Source organism: Thamnophis sirtalis, unplaced genomic scaffold, assembly GCF_051295495.1.
Source record: "Thamnophis sirtalis isolate CommonGarterSnake01/CBP01778 unplaced genomic scaffold, rThaSir2_p1.2 scaffold_3, whole genome shotgun sequence".
Taxonomy (NCBI): domain Eukaryota; kingdom Metazoa; phylum Chordata; class Lepidosauria; order Squamata; family Natricidae; genus Thamnophis; species Thamnophis sirtalis.
This window is the reverse complement of record NW_028261383.1, coordinates 53,755,500-53,774,706: the sequence shown is the minus strand read 5'-3', so window position 1 is coordinate 53,774,706 and position 19,207 is coordinate 53,755,500. Positions and strand designations below refer to the sequence as shown.

Sequence of the window (19,207 nt, the reverse complement as noted above, 5' to 3'; positions counted from 1 at the left end):
TACTTTGTACATCTCTTAGTTTGCATTGCCTCATATATTATATACCATCATGAGCTTCTTGGGAAAAAAAGCAGGATACCTTTTAATAAAGACAAAGACGTGTAAAATAATTATCTAGCAATTATCCAGATGTTTGGGAATTGAGTAATGCATATTAATTCATAAGATATTTTCAGGTCATGAAGTTTCAGATTAAAATAAGCCCTAACCAGGACACAATAAAAATCTAAATCAATATAACATTACTGATTTTAAAACTGAAATGTGACCACAAAAAAAAAGCTGCACATGGAACAATGCAGTAAAAGTCTTGGTTAGGACCTGAAGCTAATAGTAAGAATTGTGATTAAGGAAGGGGGGAATTCCACAATTGGGATCCAAATAGCCTGCCTTGAGTATCTGCCTAGGGAATTATTCACAAGAATAGGCATGCTAAGGCTCTCCTTGCTCAATCTCAGTTGTTGTAGAGATTAATAAGAAAACATCCCACTTAGGTTTGAAGTTGTATAGGTGTCAGGGTTTCAAGTTCCAACCCCAAAGCAATCAAAGCAATCATCCTTGATTTGGGAGTATCTTCATGGTTGCCAATAGGGCTTGATATGTCATTGTGAGCTCCTTGAACTTGACTTGCTTGGATATTAGCATCCAGTGCAGCTCCTGTAGGACAGAGGCAATTACCTTGTAGGTGAATTGCATTGGCAGTTCAGATACAATGTTTTTCACTTGTAGCTTCTAAGCCAATCTCCAATCTTCCCATGGAAATTTCCTAGTGGTACATCCTTGGACTTACTAAATCAATTATGATTTTGACCAAGAGGTTGTGTTTTGGAATTATGTTAATAAACCAGCTATCTTTGGGGGGAAATGTTACCTATGAAGCCTGCTTGAACCTCAGGTGGTAAACATGGATTTAGAAGTGTCTCAGTCTTTGTACTACCTCCAATCCATCCAGGGTAGCTAGCCTCACTAATTCCTAGATAAAGGAATTCATACTACAGTGTCTTTATCTTGATGGGATCTTGCTTATGATATTGGCTCTTACCAAGCTGCAGTCTGCTTAGTCTCTCTTGATGCAGATGATACAGAGAAATAGAGTTATATATGATCATATTGATGGCTTCCATATATACAGGTGAAAATTGGAGGAGCTTTGTGGAACAACATAATTTTATTTTACTTCTGAAAAATTTTATAGCGCATTAACCATAGAAGTTGACCTGACAAGGATGACTCCAGAAATATGCAAAATGGCAAATATTACCTTTGGTTTCCATTATTCTTGCCAATGCTAGCTTTTTGTAATAACTGACATGTTGATGGTTTTTTCAAGCTTGGCAGATATATCTGTTAAATAAAATACTTAGTTTGGGTGTGTGTGTGTGTACAGTTTTCAGAAATAGTTCACCTTTGTGCTTTTTCCAAAATCATGTTTTACAATTGTTTGTAGTTTGTCCCTATGTGGACCTATGGCAGCCTATGTGAATCCTCACGGCTATGTGCACGAGACCCTTACTGTCTACAAGGCCTGCAATCTGAATCTGAATGGCAGATCTTCCACAGACCACAGCTGGTTTCCTGGGTAAGTCTTATTTCATTTTATTTTATTTCTTTATTTATTCTAATTTTTTTATTATTCTATTTTATATTTTATTTTATTCTTTTGTTTTTTTATTCATATTTTTAATGTTTATAATATCCGTCTCACTATTGGGCACCTTATGGTAATATGAAGCAGAGTTCCCCAACATTTCTGGCTTTGCGGACCGGCGAGGGGCGGAGATGGACAGTACACACAAGTGGCCAGCAAGTGCAGATGCATGTGCATCTCCATTTCCGCAAATGGCGTGCACACATGCCTGCCACTCACACAAATGAAGCGCACGCACTCGGCTGCTCTAGCAAGTGAGAATACACGTATGAGCATGCTTGCCAGCTGTTTCCACAGCCCAGTTGCAAACCCATCACAGTCCACAGGTTGGGAACACCAGAAAGATACTACGCTAGAGATAGATATGAAAGTATAAAAAAACATTACAATTAATTTTAACAACTAACTAAATAAAAAGTTTAAACCAACAGCATGGATGGTGCAGGGGTAGATGTTTGTCTCTCATTCCGTCAATCACCTCCAGCATAGTGTGCCTTCATTGGGGTCCCAGGTCAACTGGCAGAGCCAAGTTTTAAGGCAATTCTGGAAAGCCAGAATCATAGAGGTGGATTTCGCCTCAGAAGGCAAGATATTCCAGAAGGCAGGGATTATGGCAGAGAGGGCTCTTCTCCTTAAACCCAGTACCTGAAATTCCTCAATCAACAGAGTCCAGAGAAGGCTTATTGCTTTGTGTACCTTCAGTGTGCCATTATTTCTCCATTATTGAAGCAGGAGCTGCCTGGCATGTACTTCAGCCCTCAAGGAATTTCAATATAAACAGAAAGAAAATGGAAAGTTCATTAACTTCATCTCCTCAGTGCCGAGTGCAGAGAGAAGGGAAAGACAAACAGCCTGGCTTGTTTCTCTATGTAGAGATTTTTTTTAAAAAAAAAAACATATTTTTTTTTATGATTCAAGTACATGTTTAATTTGTGCCAACCATATGTGGTTTAACCGATTCTGACATTTATAGGGAAGTACTCTCAATCCCCATATATTATTAGACTGTCAGTTGTTTTGAAATAGTGCCATTTAGGAAACTGATGCTTTATATTGAAACAGGTTTCTGGTTGGTGATTTAGAAAAATCCTTAACAAAGTAGTTCAAGGCCAATTCTGAAATTTTATTGTTCACATTCAGTTCTGCAAATGAGCCTGCATATGAATTCCTTTATTTTAAATGCTATAATATGCATAGTTTGAACTCTGCTTTATATGTCGTTATAAACTTTTTGCCAACCTTGTAAATATATTTGTCAATCATAAAGGCTAACATAAATGTTATCCACTTCTAGATACGCATGGACTATAGCTCAGTGTAAGATTTGTGGAAGCCATATGGGTTGGAAGTTTACTGCCATCAAGAGTGAGTTGTCGCCTCAAAAATTCTGGGGATTGACCCGTTCTGCCCTGCTGCCAAGAATTCCAGAAAAAGAAAACGAATCTGGGCAAGAAAGATCTCTATTGCTTTGCCTTTGATCTGGGCACCTTTGCACAGAACAAACTAAAAGCAGTTTGTGTCTCGAAGAGAAAAGTATTAAATTCCGCCTCTGGAATCTATCTGGTCGTATATTTGAACTTCACGAAAAAGGCACTGTTGTTTCTGAAGGCCCTGAAAAAAATTAATATTTTGAAGATGTACAGAATGCGAAACGGAACACGAGAAAACAGATGATTTCATGTTTTCTGGCATGTGCCGAATTGAACAGCTCGGATTTACAGATGCTCTTTAATAATGTAAGAAGACAGGAGCTAAAAGCTGAGTAGAAGTGACACGAAGACTGTATAACTTAAAAGTGTGCGTAATTATAGCTATAACCTATTGCCCGCTGTTTTAAGGTATTTTCCTGTAGATTGTGGTGAATTTACTAGAATACCTGTTTGCTACCTGTATGAAATAGTTTACAGGTACTGCATTTGCTTCAATAAGCCTTAAAAAGACAAGGAGACCCAGTCTTCTCAAAGGAGCTACTGTAGAAGCACGCATTGAAGCCTGCTGCTCAGATAATCTACGGAATGCAGCTCTTGGTTAAAACAAAATCCAGCCAGGCCGTTTGTGTTTGCTTTATCACCTTTACAGGATTTTCACTCCATTTGGCATTTTCAGACTTCCTTTTTAAAAAAAACTGGGATGTAGGCTAGTTGTTTATGCCTCTAGCAGCATAATAAAGGGTATGATTTTTCAAGATCGAATCTCTCCAGTACATTTCAGTTAATCATATCGCACACGTTTGTAATTAAACATTTTGAAGCATTATGTATCTTTTTACATGTCTAGGGACTTGGCATCGCAGTTGTTCATAAACTATATATTTGGTATTGGAAAGCTGCAGACAGCTTACTATTCTTTGTAATTTCTTATCTGAACCTTAGGGATTGTGCAGGTAATAATGCTTCCGATAGAAACTTCTTGTTTTCAGGAGATACTATAAGAAATAGGTACCAAAAAAGAAGGAATAAAGATTTAATATGTTGTTTTTTCCAGAATGCACTTCAGTAAATCCACAGGTATCAGATTCGTTTCATAGAAATATGTAGTGAGCTTGTTAATAATATGTGTTGAATTACCTTGCTGAAATAAAAACTTTGCTGAAACATTTTGGTAATTTCATATGTATCCATCACATTTCTTTGCAAGATGTTATTTTGAAGCAAACACCTAACTTTAATGATGGTATTTATTGTACAAGTTGAAAACATGTTCTGAGTATCATTGTCATTCACCTCCAAGACTTTTAATGTACACCAGCAAAAAAGTTTGTGACTTGGGGCTAATTCCTTCTACGGCACAATGGCATTTTTTCATTACTTATCAGTGTTATACCTGAACTCTCCTTTTCTTTTTTTGTTTCGACACCATCTCCCCCCTAGCCAAAAGCAATATTAGCTGTCATCTCTTTTTGAATAGAGCAAGATAAGGAGCATCTTACTGAATGAATATTTTAGATTGTTTTTTTCTTGTATTATAAAAATGTATTGAAAGAACTGGATTTGAAGGTCAGACTGTACTGAACAAAAGGACAATGCAAGTCACTTTTGGATATGCATGGTCTATGTAACTCAGTGTAGGATCTGTAGAAGCCATATGGGCTGGAGGTTTATTGCAAAGGAGGAGTAATTTCTCATAATTAAAGTTATTGTGGGATTTTTCAAGTGGTGAAGTTCCTGAGGTTCTTCTGGATTCTTCCAGTTTTGTTCAGCTTTGGATAAACTGATGCCAATGATTGAATTTTCATCTCCAGTATAAACGTGTATCATTTTTATTATTTTATTTTATTAAATTTATCTAGCTACCCATCTCATGAAAAGTGACTGGGTGGTACACAATGATTAATTTTAATCCCTTATAACTGATCCTAGTAAAATCAATCACTTAATCAACTTCATTCTTCTGCCATGAATAAAACGTAATGCTTACATCGGAATATCCATCTTAATAGATCTGTTCTTCCTCTGTCTTATCATGTGGAACAAGCCTTTTATTCACCACAATTCAGATGGAAGAGTGAAGTCCTATTTTTCAATCAGTCTTGGTTCAATGGCTCACTAGGTGTGTAGATTATCACAAACTGTGCTAAAATCTGTTCCTGACTATGATGCGCATAAAGGTGAAAGAGCTTTAGCCTCACTTTTCATTGATACCAGTTTTCCCACAAATAGCCTGTAACATATATGGTTAGACCAGGGGTGTCAAACTCAAGGCCCGGATCCGGGGTGCTTAGATCTGGCCTGTGAGGCTGCCCTGGAAACAGGCGGCCCTCCTGAGCTCCGTTTTCCCTGGCAGAGTTGCAGGCCATTGCAGCCGAAAAAGGACTTGGGCCACCATGGGCGCCCCAACATAAGTAATGGCCAAGGCTGGCATGGCCAGCTTGGCATAAGTAATGCCAAGCTGGCCATGCCAGCCTTGGCCATGCCACCCCGGTCCCCCAGGTCAAACAACCCTGATGTGACCCTCAATGAAATAGCGTTTGACACCCCTAGGTTTGGCCTTTGAATCAACAGGGCAACAGATAAAGGGCAGGGATTGAAATTATGGTTAGTTTTTATGTGAATCAAATTTAATAGGAGTATAAGCAAGGCTTTCTTAAAAAAATACTTGGAACTTCACATAATTTATTGAGATCATGAATAAATAATTTTTAAATTTTTAGTTAATGTTGACTGTTATGTGTCTTACCTCAGTCTGTGATAGACTTAAGATTAATAAACTAACAGCATATTCTAATTATTAAGTAATCCTGAGTTCAAGTTACTGCAAAGTAACTGCATCCTGCTATTGTGAAGTTTGCTGCTGTCTTTCCAATTAATTCTTCAGGGCATATGCTTTACCGTTTCAATATAGAGCCATTAAATGGGTCTCTTATCAGCTCAGTTTCTCTGTTTTATATGTATTGTGGGACTTCCAAAAATTGGAGAGAAGGGGAGAAAATTGAAATTAAAGGTGTTTAAACCGATAATAAAATGAATTGTTTCCCTTTGAGTTCTTACTGCAGAAACTAAGGGAGCATTACAAATATCTGCATCATTTTTTTCTAAAAGCAGTACCAATAAGATTTCAAATCTGAAAATTTATTTCTGCATTATAGAGTTTTGATTTTGCTTGTCACTTTTTTTTTTAAGCAAAGCATCTTTTTCTTGGAAGGAAACCAAATGAAATGAGAAAAATAGAATATTTTCTTTATTACCATTTCCCCAAAAATAAGACCTCCCCGGATAAGAAGCCCAATTGGGCTTTTGAGCACATGCACTAAAATAAGCCCTCTCTGAAAATATTGTAACACAGCAGCAGCCATTAGGTGACCATGTTCGCCGCCTCCTGCACCTCAAAAATAATAAGACCTCCCTGAAAATAAGGCCAAGCATTTATTTTGGGGATCAAAAGCAAATAAGACCCTGTCTTATTTTTGGGGAAACAGTATGGTCAATGAATTAAACGAAAGCTGCTGCAATTTCAACAAAGTACTTTTACATTCCTATTAAATTTCTAAATCAGACATTTGGTAATTCTAGTTGTGATTTTCAAACTAGTAGTACCTTAATAGCACTACTGAATATGCCTGAATTAAACTTGCATTTTCCTTTTGACTCAAGTTCATAACTTTGTACATTGCTATTTTTTCAGTTAGATCTAATGGTTAAGGCATCAGGCTGCAAAGCGGAGACTTAAGTTCTTTCTGATGCTGCTTTAGCCATGAAAGTCAACTGGATGACTCGGGCCAATCTTTTTTAGCCCAACTCATCTCACAAAGTGATTGTTGTAGGAAAATAGGAGGAGGAAGGTGTATTACATAAATAATAAGGCAGGATAGCAGAGGTAATAGCATTTAACTTATATACCACTTCATAGTGCTTTTACAGCCCTTTCTAAACGGTTTACAGAGTCAGCATTTTGCCCCCAACAATCTGGGTCCTCATTTTACCCATCTTGGAAGGATGGAAGGCTGAGTTAACCTTGAGTCTGGTGGGATTTGAACTACCAAATTGCAGGCAGCAGGCGTAGCCTGCAGTACTGCACTTTACCCACTGCGCCACCGCGATACAATTAAATAAAAAAATAAAATACAGAATAAAATTTCAAGGGCTGAGAAAATCAGAGTTTTTTATTGTGTGTGAAGCCACCAGCTTTTTAAAGAGCTGCACATGACTAAATTTTATTTAGATCGAATCTAAATTCAATTAATATCAATCAGTACTATTTTCCTCCAACTATTTCTACTTATATGTTTTTATACCTCACCTTGATTTACCTTTTTTATTTTGTTTTCAGAAATTTGTCGTTTTCGCTTTGTCAGCTTCATCACAGGTCATGGGGTTTTTATTGCTTGTTTCAAACTGAATCTTGCTTCAGTTCTATGGCTGAATACTGTACACACAAAATCATAAAATCATCTGCTCCTTAGCAGTTCTTTAAAAGTAGGTAAATAGCAACACTTAATATATTACACAATGGCATCATTTATTTTACAAAAAGAAAGGTAAAATGGAGAATTCGTGTGAAAAAACTAAGTACATCCTAACTGATATGAAGAGGCTAAGTAGCAGCCAGGTGCTACTAATTGAGTGCCTGTGGTCAATTGATCATCAGAAAGCATGACTACCTCTATGAAAGCTGATGTTTTAAGAGTTTACTGGTCTCCAGCATTGAGGTGGGTGCTACTACAATACCAAAGAGTAAAGACATTAGCAATGATCTTAAGAGAAGCAATTGTTGCTGTCCATCAATCTGGGAAGGGTTATAAGGCCAAACAATGTAAAGTCCACCATTTGAGAGTGAGGAAAATTATTCACAAGTGGAAAACATTCAAGACAGTTGCCAATCTTCCCAAGAGTGGACATCCCAGCAAACACATCCCTAGTTCAAACCGTGCAATGCTCAGAATTTGCAAAAAATCCCAAGTTACATCTGAGGCTCTATACCACAGGTGTCAAAACTCGATTGCGTCACGTGACATAGCGTAACATTCTTGGCCTTTGCAAAGGTATGGCCTACACTGATGCATCTGATCAGTATGACACCCCTGCTCTAAAACATGTTAAATGTTAAGCTCTCATGACAGTAAACTTAAAAAAAGATTGAGCAAGCATGGTTTGTTTGGAAGTTTAGCCAAACAAACGGAAAAACATGGCAACACAGCTTAGGTTTGCAAAGTTGCATTTGCACCAATCACAAGATGTCTGGAACACTGCCCTTTGGACAGATGAGACTAAAGTGGAGATGTTTGGCCATAATGGAGTGCCATGTTTATTGAAAACTAAACACAGCGTATCAGCACAAAAGTCTTTACAGCAAAATTTAGGAACATTTGGCCTATTGTGTTCTCTCTGCTTTTGTATTACCGGTAGTTTGTTTTTCTGTGAGTAAATGGGGGTCTCTGACCATATATATTGTAGACTTGTAACAATCATCCTGCAATCCAACCATAACCGTGGCTTTCTCAGGTTGTGATCCTCATACAAAATGCCCACGTCTATTGTTTTGATTCCAGAATTGAGTAAGATCAAATTCAAGATTTTCCATTAATTAGAGTAACATACACTGAAACTTTTTGCAGGATAAACTGTCATATTGACCAATTCCTACAATTCCAATAGCATAATGGTAACAGATTTTCTAAGCATGCCTATAAAACATATGCAATCTAAAGTGAATTCCAGAAGAAAAGCAAATTAAAAGCAAACAAGTCTCTAGCTTTCCTGGTTAATGGATGCAGAAAAGTATTATGGAACTACAACTAGTAGCCCTCAACTTATGACTTACAAGTAAGAGAAGAATTTCCACTGCTAAGCAAAGCAGTTGTTAAGTGAGTCGTGCCCAATTTACTACCCTTTTTTTGCCATGATTAAGTGAATAATTGCAGTTAAGTGAATCGGGTTCAGAAGGTCGCAAATGGTGATTGTGTGAACCCAGGATGAAGTTGCTACTATGGTAAATACATGCCAGTTACCATGTACCCAAATTCTGACCAGGTGACTGTGAGAATGCTATGGCAGTCATTAAGTGTAAAGATCAAGTTGTATATCACATTTTTCAGTGCCACTATAAATTTGGTCACTAGACAAATTACTTTAAGTTGAATAAAGCATTCATTAGGGTTATATTGCTCATATTCCTTAATCAATATCCTTCATGGACTTACTTAGAATTAAGGGAAGGCATAATTTCCCAGAAGCAAAGATAGAGAAAATACAAAATACAGTACATAGGATAAAACCCAACACATATTAACTTACAGAGGGTGTCCTGACAGCATTATGATCAAATTAAATATTAATTTTTCCATTATTAGAAATTAGCCCTCGTGAGGTCCAAACTGAAGAAATAGTCATATTTATTTATATTTCCTATTTCTAAAATGCCCATCTCCCTCAGAGAATTTGAAATTAGAATTTGGAACTAATTATCACCCAGAGATCTTTCAGCATCCACTTGAGCAAAAAGTCTTCTGTATTATATTGTTCGTAATATAAAATCGGCTCCTATGGGTTGCCACCTAGTGGATAGAAACTTCTGTCATTATCCAAATTAATCAACCCAGTAAGAAAATTTTCACTGCAATCCTAAATACAGTGCCAAGAACTAATCCCATGGAGTTTATGTAACTCACTTTGCAACATTAGGTAAGACATATAGGATCAGTTTATAAACCCATTAGAGCCTTCTGTAACATGTTGTAAGTTAAAAAACGAAGCGCGCTGGGCCATTGCATAACTTGTATTAAAAAATCAATTTTTATTTGTTCTCAGAATCTTTGCAGACCAATGGAAAATAAAATGAATGAAAAGTGCCCAACTCAATTTAAATATTAGAAATACTATTCTTTTACTTAAAAACTTGTTTGGAATAACAAGTATTTTTTTTCGGTATTTAAAACTTGAGCTTGTTGTCCATAATGTAATTTGAGTTTCAGTGAAATGGCAATGTTTGATAGTATCCGATCTGGCTTAAAATCTGACTCGGAGGTTCAAGATAATACATGGTTGCTAAGGGTAAGCCCCACTGAATGGATAGAAATCATTTTTGGATAAACATGAATACAACTGTAATGTTAATTTACTTAAATCAATTTCCTTTGCTTTTTAAAGTTAACTCAATCCAAATAATATTTCGGAACAACCAAGATAGTCAGTGAATCTACATACAAGTTTGTCTGTGAGCCACTTCAACTTGAAGTGTACATTTAGGGTTATTTAATATTTGAGTAAAAACACATGAAAGTTATTTGTGTATTACCAGATGGACACAAAAACAAATTTTATGTTTTAGAACTGAAATACAAATAATCCTAACATGCAGAAATGAAAATGTACCAAATAAAATATGTGGAACTTTATACAAAAATGTTCAGTTTCATCACCATTTGCTTTCACACCCTCTTTACATAGCTTAATAGTTCTTCTTTATTCATTTGGTAATCACTTTTTTTCCACTGTTCTCGTAACTGTTGCAGGAGGGGCCCAATGTCTTTTCCTGATGAGATTCCCATTTGTCTTAAGTCATGACCAGTTACAGGAAAAGAGGGTACAGACCACTCTTGCATTTCTTTCAGAAGTTGTTCTTCTCCTTGGTACTTCAGAAGTTCATGGATTCTGGATGTTGCGGAAGACTCCCTTGCCTTCACAAATACAAGAAAATGAGAAATCTGAGCACAAAGCATTCATGGTTAAGCTACTATTTTTATACACAAAACAATTCAAAACCAGATCAAAACTCAATCTTCAAGTACAAGATTTACTTGGCACCATTTTTAAAAACAATAAGTATAGAATTTTCTATTTGTTTTGGTGCTTAAGCATTAAATGATTTGTTTGTGGCTATGTACAAAGGGGAACATGAATGTCAACTTGCAAAGCATCCCTGGCCTGCTCTCGAGTTGCCATAGGCATGGGGGATGGGGAACTGACGACGCAGCATGGCATCCAAACAGAAGCACATTCCACGCATATCTTCTCAAGGCTGTGTCCCAGGTTACCCGCAGCAGCTGGAGGGGCATGATCTCTACAGCCTGCGAAAGTGTTCCATTGGAGAATTTGACTTATGAGGGGGGAAGGGGGAGAAACAGGGTCATAATTGGGTCAAAAATTACATGGGGTCAGAGTTGGCTTCACTTGGGTATGTGCAGACATGTTGCTCCTAATGAATAACTGGATTTCTTTTGAAGCTTGGCTCGAGACTCATGGTTTAATTGGGGCATCTGTCCAAACCCTGATAGCCAGTATGTATTTAAAGAGTCAACATTCATGCTCTCAAAGTCTTCTTCCTAACTCCTGATTTATGTATCTGAGATTAACTAATGAGAAGAAAGATGACTTCCAACAGATCAAATAAAAATCTGAATAAAAATTGAGAATTATCCAGAAGAGATTTACTGTACTTACATCTAAAATGAAATCCTGGTATGGTTTAAGAGGCATTGAAGTATCGGAAGCTTTGGTCAAGTCTCTCCTGTGCTTCAACAGAAATAGCCCAAGGTTTTTTTCATCTTTTGATAGTTTCAGTCTTAAATCCAGTTTTGAAAGATCACATGGAACCTTTAACAATGACGTTAAAATGGTCATTGGTTTGGGAAAGAGATTCTGAACATTTTTACAGACTCTGTCAAACTCCTGTAAGTTCCCATTAACAGGTAATCCTGAGGGGATACATATAAAGAAGGGTTTTGAGAATAAGATAACTATTAAAAAGCAACAAGCAATCAACTAAGATTACTAACAAAGCAGTATGTGGAATTGCTAGACAAGCAGAATGGCTAACAGTATCATTACAAGTAATGGCAAAATCAAAACTCTAGTGCCCTGCCACTATACAACCAATGTAGAGCAGGGCTACATATTTTCAGGGTTTTTTTAGGGCTAGTAGGCAACTGTAGTGTCCTAATGTTTTAATTTTTCAACCTTGACAGCCTTCCAGAATTCCCCAAATAGCATGTCCACACTGTCTAAAGTAATGCAGGGATTAAATTCATTTCAGTAGTTAATACGCACTTCCCAAATTTGGCAGCCCTGCAGATTTTGAGATTTCAGTTTCTAAAATTCTCAAGCCAGGTTTACTGAGGAATTCCAAAGATCTTTGAAGGACAATTACTATGCCTCCGTTATTGAAAAGTAAAAGATGTAACTGGTTACTAAAGGATAATTCACTCAGATAATATTATTCTCTACCTCTCTATGGAGATTGGATTTGGATTTTATTCAATTTGTAGGCCGCCCTATTCCCCGAAGGGACTCAGGGCGGCTGAACAAAGCCAAGGGAGGGGAAATTACAAAAAGTGAGACAAAGACAAACAAACAATACAAACAGTTTAAAAGCACAACAGACACAGCAAATTCGAGTAGGGGGGGGGGGACTCAACCCCAGGCTTGCTGGGACAGCCAGGTCTTCACGGTCGTCCGGAAGGCCTGAAGGGTGGAGAGGGTCCGAATCTCCACGGGGAGCTCGTTCCAAAGGGCCGGGGCAGCCACAGAGAAGGCCCTCCTCCGAGTAGTCACCAGCCGACATTGGCTGGCAGATGGAATACGGAGGAGGCCTAATCTGTGGGATCGAATGGGTCTCTGGGAGGTAATCGGCAGAAGGCAGTCTCTCAAGTACCCAGGTCCAATACCATGTAGGGCTTTATAAGTAATAACTAGCACCCTGAAGCGTATCCGGAGACCAATAGGTAGCCAGTGCAGCTCGCGTAGGATAGGTGTAACGTGGGTGTACCGGGGTGCACCCACAATTGCTCGCGCGGCTGCATTCTGGACCAGCTGGAGTCTCCGAACACTCTTCAAGGGCTGCCCCATGTAGAGCGCATTGCAGTAGTCCAGTCTTGAGGTCACGAGATTCTCAATCATCCAGGTAATGGTTGTCTCAAATAAAATCCCCACCAGTCAGTTAGAATTGAAGAAGTTTCTTGGATGAGAAGCAAAACATTTTCAAAGAAAAAAACCAAGAAAGTCCAGGAAAAAGCACCTTTGGGATATTCTCTACATTCAATATACACATCTGTATAGGAATTAACATCTATTAAATCTTTTACCTATATAATCAGTTACTGTAAGTTCATACATCAGATGAATGAGTTGATTTGCGTATTTTTCAACAAGGATTTTTTTCAATTCCGTCCAAATCCTTTCGCCAGATATTCCAGCCAAACCTTTGGCATTTTCTTTGATGGCTTCCAAAGTTTGGGCATCATGGTCATCAGGCCTTTCAGTTATCCTTCCGTAAAATCTAAGGAAAAGAATTTCAAACTGATAATTTTCATTTGATGGAATTTATTTAATGAAAATTAAGTGAATTAAAGATTAAACAATTATTAATAGACATTCAATAGGCATCATATTCCAAACCCACTATTCACAACTTCAAGCATTTTGGAACTGGGTAGGTTGGCAGAACAACGTACCAGTATATGCTGAAGTGTTTATACTCAAGCAACATTCACTCTACCTTAACTCTATATGATCACTATAAGGACTTGGAATAAAATTGTTTTTTTAAAAAATATGGTAGAAATATATTCACGCAAACTGAACACCAAAGTGGAAAAGAGAAGAGATTTGATAACACTAAGTACGATACACAAACCAGGTACGATATACAAACCAGGAAGTCAAAGCTCTTTAAGTGATCTCCAAGTGAAGTGTAATTAAGGAATAAACAAAAGAGCCTTTAGTTCTCTGCAAACTGGCCAATGCCCTTATCATGTAGAAATATAAAACTATTTACCGGAAATAGCGTAGAATTCGCAAAAAATCTTCTTTTATTCTCTGGTTGGCTTCTCCTACAAATCTGATCTTCTTGTTCTTTAAGTCATTGTAACCATTGAAGTAATCATAAAGAGTGCCATCCAAACCTATCAAACAAGGGAAGCATATTTTAACAAAAATTACTTAGAACTTCATTTAAAAAGGCACTTTTTGAAACTGAAATCCATCTTTAGCATTTGAACAAAGCCAGAGCAAGATTACTACCAATCATGGTAGGGAGTAGGGTGAAATATTCAGTTTATAAGACCAAAGTTAAAAAATATTAGGTACTACTTTTACTTTTTCTGAACCAAAGTTTTTCGTTCCAGGAACTTAAGGTTACTACATACAGACACCACATGAGATAATTTTTCAGTTAGCTTCCAATTCCTACCTACAATTCCTACTAAACGTAGAACCACTACAGTTACATTTGATATAGAACATTCAGGTGAGAGAACAGTCCCTATTTATAGGACCACCATGCCATCTTTTAAAATGGAAAAATAGCTTACCTAGGAACATAGAATTGATGGTGAGATCTCTTCTTGCTGCATCTTTTTCCCAGTCAGTTGTGAATTCTACTTCTGCATGTCTCCCATCAGTACGCAAATCAATTCTCAGTGTGGTAATTTCAAAATTCTCTTCATGGAGCTGTAGCCCAAAAAAAGAGCGGACCTCATTTGGGTAACAGAAACTCTTTTAAAACCTCTTTTTAGATGGATAGAATGCAATTTTGTGGGGAAAAAAATCCATCCATCCATTTTGTTTCCTGCATGAAAACATTCATTTCCCAGTTTTGCCCCCTTTTCCTTTTACAGCTTATAATTGAAAGTGGGCATTTAATTGGGTTTTGTATTGGGAGTTTTATTTCTGTAAGCTGCTTGGAGTTACCTTGAGTCAGTTGGGTGGCCATATAAAATTTATAAACAATCAATCAATCAATCAATCAATCAATCAGACAACTCTCTTTTTTACAGAATTTCCCTTTATACAATCACCCCTCAAGTCTGTCTCCACTTGCCCCAATGCCCTATCTGGAATCTCTTCTCACTCAACATTCAAGCTAATTGTCTTCATCTTTTTTGCACTCAAGTACATTTGTTATTCTTGGAAAATTAGTGACAAGTATTTATCAAAATTAAAACTTTTAAAAATAGTTATAAATGCCATAATATGCCAAAAAACATATATTGCATGTTTTGATTATTCTGTGTTTCAGGTTAAATCAGCTTCTAATTTGTAGGACTGGAGTCAATGACTCAGCCACAACTGAACCCAGAGGCCATTTCATCTTACCCCACGTGCCTCAAGTTCCTGTAGTTTGAGCATAGTGCTCTAGGCCTTCCTTCTCCAAAACGGCATTTTCTGCAATTCCCAGATATCGTGGTGAAAAAGTATAGTGACCAGTCATTGGGAAGTTGGCAGTTCCAACACATGTAATAGTAGAGCTATCTTTCATGGCAAACATCATCAGAGAGTCTGATAATATTGTCATGTTCTGTATACAGCCCACATCTCTCTTTTTCTCTTCTAATATTCACCAACATTTGTTGGCTTAGAAGGCAAGAAGGTTGCCTCATTGCAACAACATCTATATTTTTCTATTTACTAATAACACAAAACACACCTAAAGATATATTTGCTAGCTTTCAAGGTCAACATAAGGACAATTTAGACTTTATTTTTTATAACCTTAGGAAATAAATCTATAGAAACTCCTCTTCTACCAAAATACTTTATTTTGCGTTTTGAAAGTTTGCAAAATCCTTTTACCCTAGCAGTGATGGTTCCATGTTTTTCTCCTCTGTTGTTGATCATACGGATACCCATGACCTGGAACATTTCTTTCATCTGACTAGGAGTTGCAGTAGTTGCAAAATCGACATCTTGTGGTTTTATTCCACTGAGTAAATCCCTTACAGCACCTCCTGCTATTCTTAGTTCATAATTTTCTTTATCAAATATTTCTGTAAGTAGAAATGAGAAAAATTTGTAAATAAAAAAAAGATTCTGGAGAAGACAAAATGGACAGTCCCACTAACACTAGTAGTAAAAATGGTGCATGAAGAAAGCCAAGTAATGGAAATTATAGCATGATGACTTTTGATTTGTGTGGAATTCCTCATGCTAGATTTGTCCAAGATAAATAATAACTTTTAATTCACAATATAATTTTGTAAATTTAATAGAATGGGGCCTCACTGGCTCAGTTGCAAAATATTTATATACTATTTGGGCCTGTGTGCGCATGCACTCATGCAGATGTGCGCCATCCTGAACAAGACATTTGCTCATAGATGGAGAAAATTTAAATTATAGTTTAGCTTTTTAAAAATACCTTATTTCTGTGCTATAAGTTAAACAAACAAAAAACCATTGAACAGCATTGAAGAGTTTTTATTCTTTTCAAAAAGTCATGTGCATTATACCATATGCAGAGTAGCCTTGATCAGGATTAAGACCAAATATTGCAGAAGGGGTCATATTTTCACTTGTATCATTAAAGCATAAAAGGGTGGTATCCCATATTTCTTACATTGATATAAACATGTACTTGGTATATCTGATATTACTCAGGCAGGCACATCCTAACAAATCACACAAACAGCCAAAGAATCCAAACCATGTTGTAAAATGAAACACTTCATGTAAATTATATGTGTGGATTAAGCATTTTAAAATATTTCTTCAAATTTACCTCAGCAAAAGTCTGGAAAAATCTCAGTTTAACGGAAATCAAATAAATGTAGTTCAATTAACATCCAGAAGTAGCATGACACTGCATTGGAAACAATGACTAAATGTTTGATATACCCATCTTTCAGATATGATGAATGAAAAGGATCAAATAATGAATAATGCAACTGAAAAGTCAGGAGTGGTTTGCAGTCCTGCAGTGACACTTAGGTTTCTTAAAAATCTCAATCTGTTTTGATAGTTTGAGAGAGAAAGGTGTATGTCTTGGTGGTCCATGGAGAAGTACTTTTTGAAAAACTCTAAAATGTGTGAGAAAGACATTCAGATACTATTGTAGATAGTATCTCAACCTCTGCATTCTTTAAGACATGTGGACTTCAACTCCCAGAATTCTCCAGTGAGCATCCACATGCAGAGGATGAAAAACATTACTTTAGAGCCTTGACAACTCTAGAGTTGTCAAAAGAAATGTGGCTGTTATATTAGTTATAATTCCAACTGAAGAGAGAGTAACCTACTAGTTTACGTTGGTATCTTGTTATGCGCCAGCATGAGGTATTTTATTGCTGAAGTTACTACTAGAATAAAATAATTACTATTCATAGAGAAAGAGAAGCACTAATAGTATTAAATCACAAGTTCTTGTTCATTATTGTTTTCACAATTTATCAGGAATTCTAGTACTGAACAGGGCTGAGACACCAGCCTTTCCCCAGGTATTGCAGAACTACATCACCAGGAAGAAATATACCAATCTAATAATAATTACAGAGTTGGAAGAGACCTTGGAAGCAGTGGTGAAATTCAACCTTTTTTACTACAGGTTCTGTGGGCGTGGCTTGGTAGGCGTGGCAGGGGAAGGATACTGCAAAATCTCCATTCCCTCCCCAATCCTGGGGGAAGGATATTGCAAAATCTCCATTCACACCCCACTCTGGGGGCAGCCAGAGATGGTATTTGCCGGTTCTTCAAACTACTCAAAATTTCCACTATTGGTTCTCCAGAACCTGTTAGAACCTACTGAATTTTACCTCTGCTTGGAGGTCTTCCTTGCTCATGCAGGAAACCCTGTCCCATTTCAGACAAATGGTTTTCCAATCTCTTCTTAAACATTTCCAGGGTTGAAGCAACTATGCAACTTCTGGAGGCAAGTTTTTCCAGGGTTTAATTGTTCTATCAGGAAATTTCCCCTTAGCTCCAGGTTGCTTCTGTCCTTGATCATTTTCCACCCATTGCTTCTTTTCCTGCCTTCAGGTGCTTTGGGGAATAACTGGACTCCCTCTTCTTTCTGGCAACCCAAGATATTGGAACACTGCTATCATGTCAGCCCTAGTCCTTCTTTTCATTAAACTAGACATATATCCAATAATGGTAAGGGATACTCGGAGTAGATGTTCAAGCAAACAGCTGGAGGTTATACTACAGGTTGTCCGTACCAGCTCAGCTCCCAAGCCACCTCCCAAGCCACCTGTACCTGCAATGCCTTTCAGTCCTGGCGTGAACAGGGACTGAAATTCGGAAGATTCTATCTTCATGGTTCTGAAATTCCGACAAAAGCTCGCAAGCCCTACTCTGTTGCAGGGAGCGAGGATTTCAACTGCTTTATAGCCCAGAAGAACGAAATGACTCCACATCTTAAAAAAAAAAAAACACGAAACGAAACCACGAGTTAATGAACGCGCAAGGAAAGCATGGTGCAGAGGCCCGGCAGATATAGTAACTACGTGGGTGGGGGAACAAAGCCCTTTGCACAGCTAAGAACGCCCTTCGAAAAATAGCGGCCGCCGCAAAGGTGGAGTGAGACACCGAAGAAACTCACGCCACGCTCGATTTCCGCGGCCTGCAAGGAATCCCCGCACCGGCCGGGCGTTTCAGCGCCATTTCCCCCCCCCCTCCTTTTTTTTTTTTTTACTTCGCAAGGCCTTTGCTGGTCAACCTGCGCTGGCCAGAGAAAGGGCAGCCTCACTCACCCACGAACTTGGGGGGGGGGGGGTCGACGCGGTTTAAGCGTGCGAACCCAGTAGCCCCGCAGCGCCAATTGCTGCAAAAAAAAATGAAGGGAAAAGAAGAGTGGGAGTCCCAGAAATGCGAATAGGAAACCGGGGCTACAACGGAATAACTCCTCCTTCTCGGCGTCCTTCGTCCTCGTGGGCGGCGCTTTTATCCGTCTGGAGGCCCGCCCGAGCTTTACTCCGCAGCTGTGCGCACTTTTTTTAAAGCGGGCCGGATCGTTCGCCGCCTTGTGGAATAGCTTCGGCTATTGCTGTGCGGTGCCCAAGTGAGATTTGTTGCGTTCAAGGGCTTTACCCTGGCATAAAAATGATGTTGATATTTTCCTTTTGTCCGAAAGACGGCCTTTTTAAGGACTTCAGTCGTTATCTTTAAGGCTGTCTTTATCTTTAATATATGTGGGTAATTTTCTTTCTTTCTTTCTTTCTTTCTTTCTTTCTTTCTTTCTTTCTTTCTTTCTTTCTTTCTTTCTTTCTTTCTTTCTTCCCTTCCTATTTTCCTTCCCTTCTTTCTTTCTTCTCCTCTCTCCCTCTTTTCTTTTTTATGTTTATGTTGTGTATATTGAAGGGGTGGTGACTCCTTGAGAGTTGTATGAAACAAACATTTTAATGTATGCTGATTA

General features: G+C 37.8%; 2 protein-coding genes across 4 annotated transcripts in view; one reads left to right on the top strand and one right to left on the bottom strand.

Annotated features, from left to right (window-relative positions):
• The window catches only part of CRBN (cereblon), a 32,341-nt gene extending 28,099 nt beyond the window's left edge, over positions 1-4,242 (top strand). Inside the window, exons 10-11 of the mRNA XM_014054920.2 lie at positions 1,448-1,579; positions 2,943-4,242. Coding sequence (XP_013910395.1) covers positions 1,448-1,579; positions 2,943-3,126 — 316 coding nt within the window. The 3' untranslated portion in view covers positions 3,127-4,242. The remainder of the gene's footprint in view (positions 1-1,447; positions 1,580-2,942) is intronic.
• Positions 4,243-9,857: 5,615 nt separating this feature from the next.
• Positions 9,858-18,683, bottom strand: TRNT1 (tRNA nucleotidyl transferase 1). Of its 3 annotated transcripts, XM_087708902.1 has the most exons (8): positions 18,546-18,683; positions 18,050-18,209; positions 15,652-15,845; positions 14,391-14,529; positions 13,856-13,982; positions 13,164-13,357; positions 11,524-11,777; positions 9,858-10,760 (listed from the first exon to the last, which is right to left on the bottom strand). In XM_087708902.1, exons 2-8 carry the CDS (start codon positions 18,207-18,209, stop codon positions 10,512-10,514), a joined length of 1,317 nt encoding a protein of 438 aa, XP_087565028.1. In that variant the 5' UTR covers positions 18,546-18,683; the 3' UTR covers positions 9,858-10,511. The 3 variants fall into 3 exon arrangements, with proteins under 3 accessions (XP_087565028.1, XP_087565029.1, XP_087565030.1); XM_087708903.1 differs by lacking the exon at positions 18,050-18,209 and having other exon boundaries at positions 18,546-18,669; XM_087708904.1 differs by lacking the exons at positions 18,050-18,209; positions 18,546-18,683 and adding an exon at positions 18,395-18,417.
• Between the last annotated feature and the right edge of the window lie 524 nt (positions 18,684-19,207).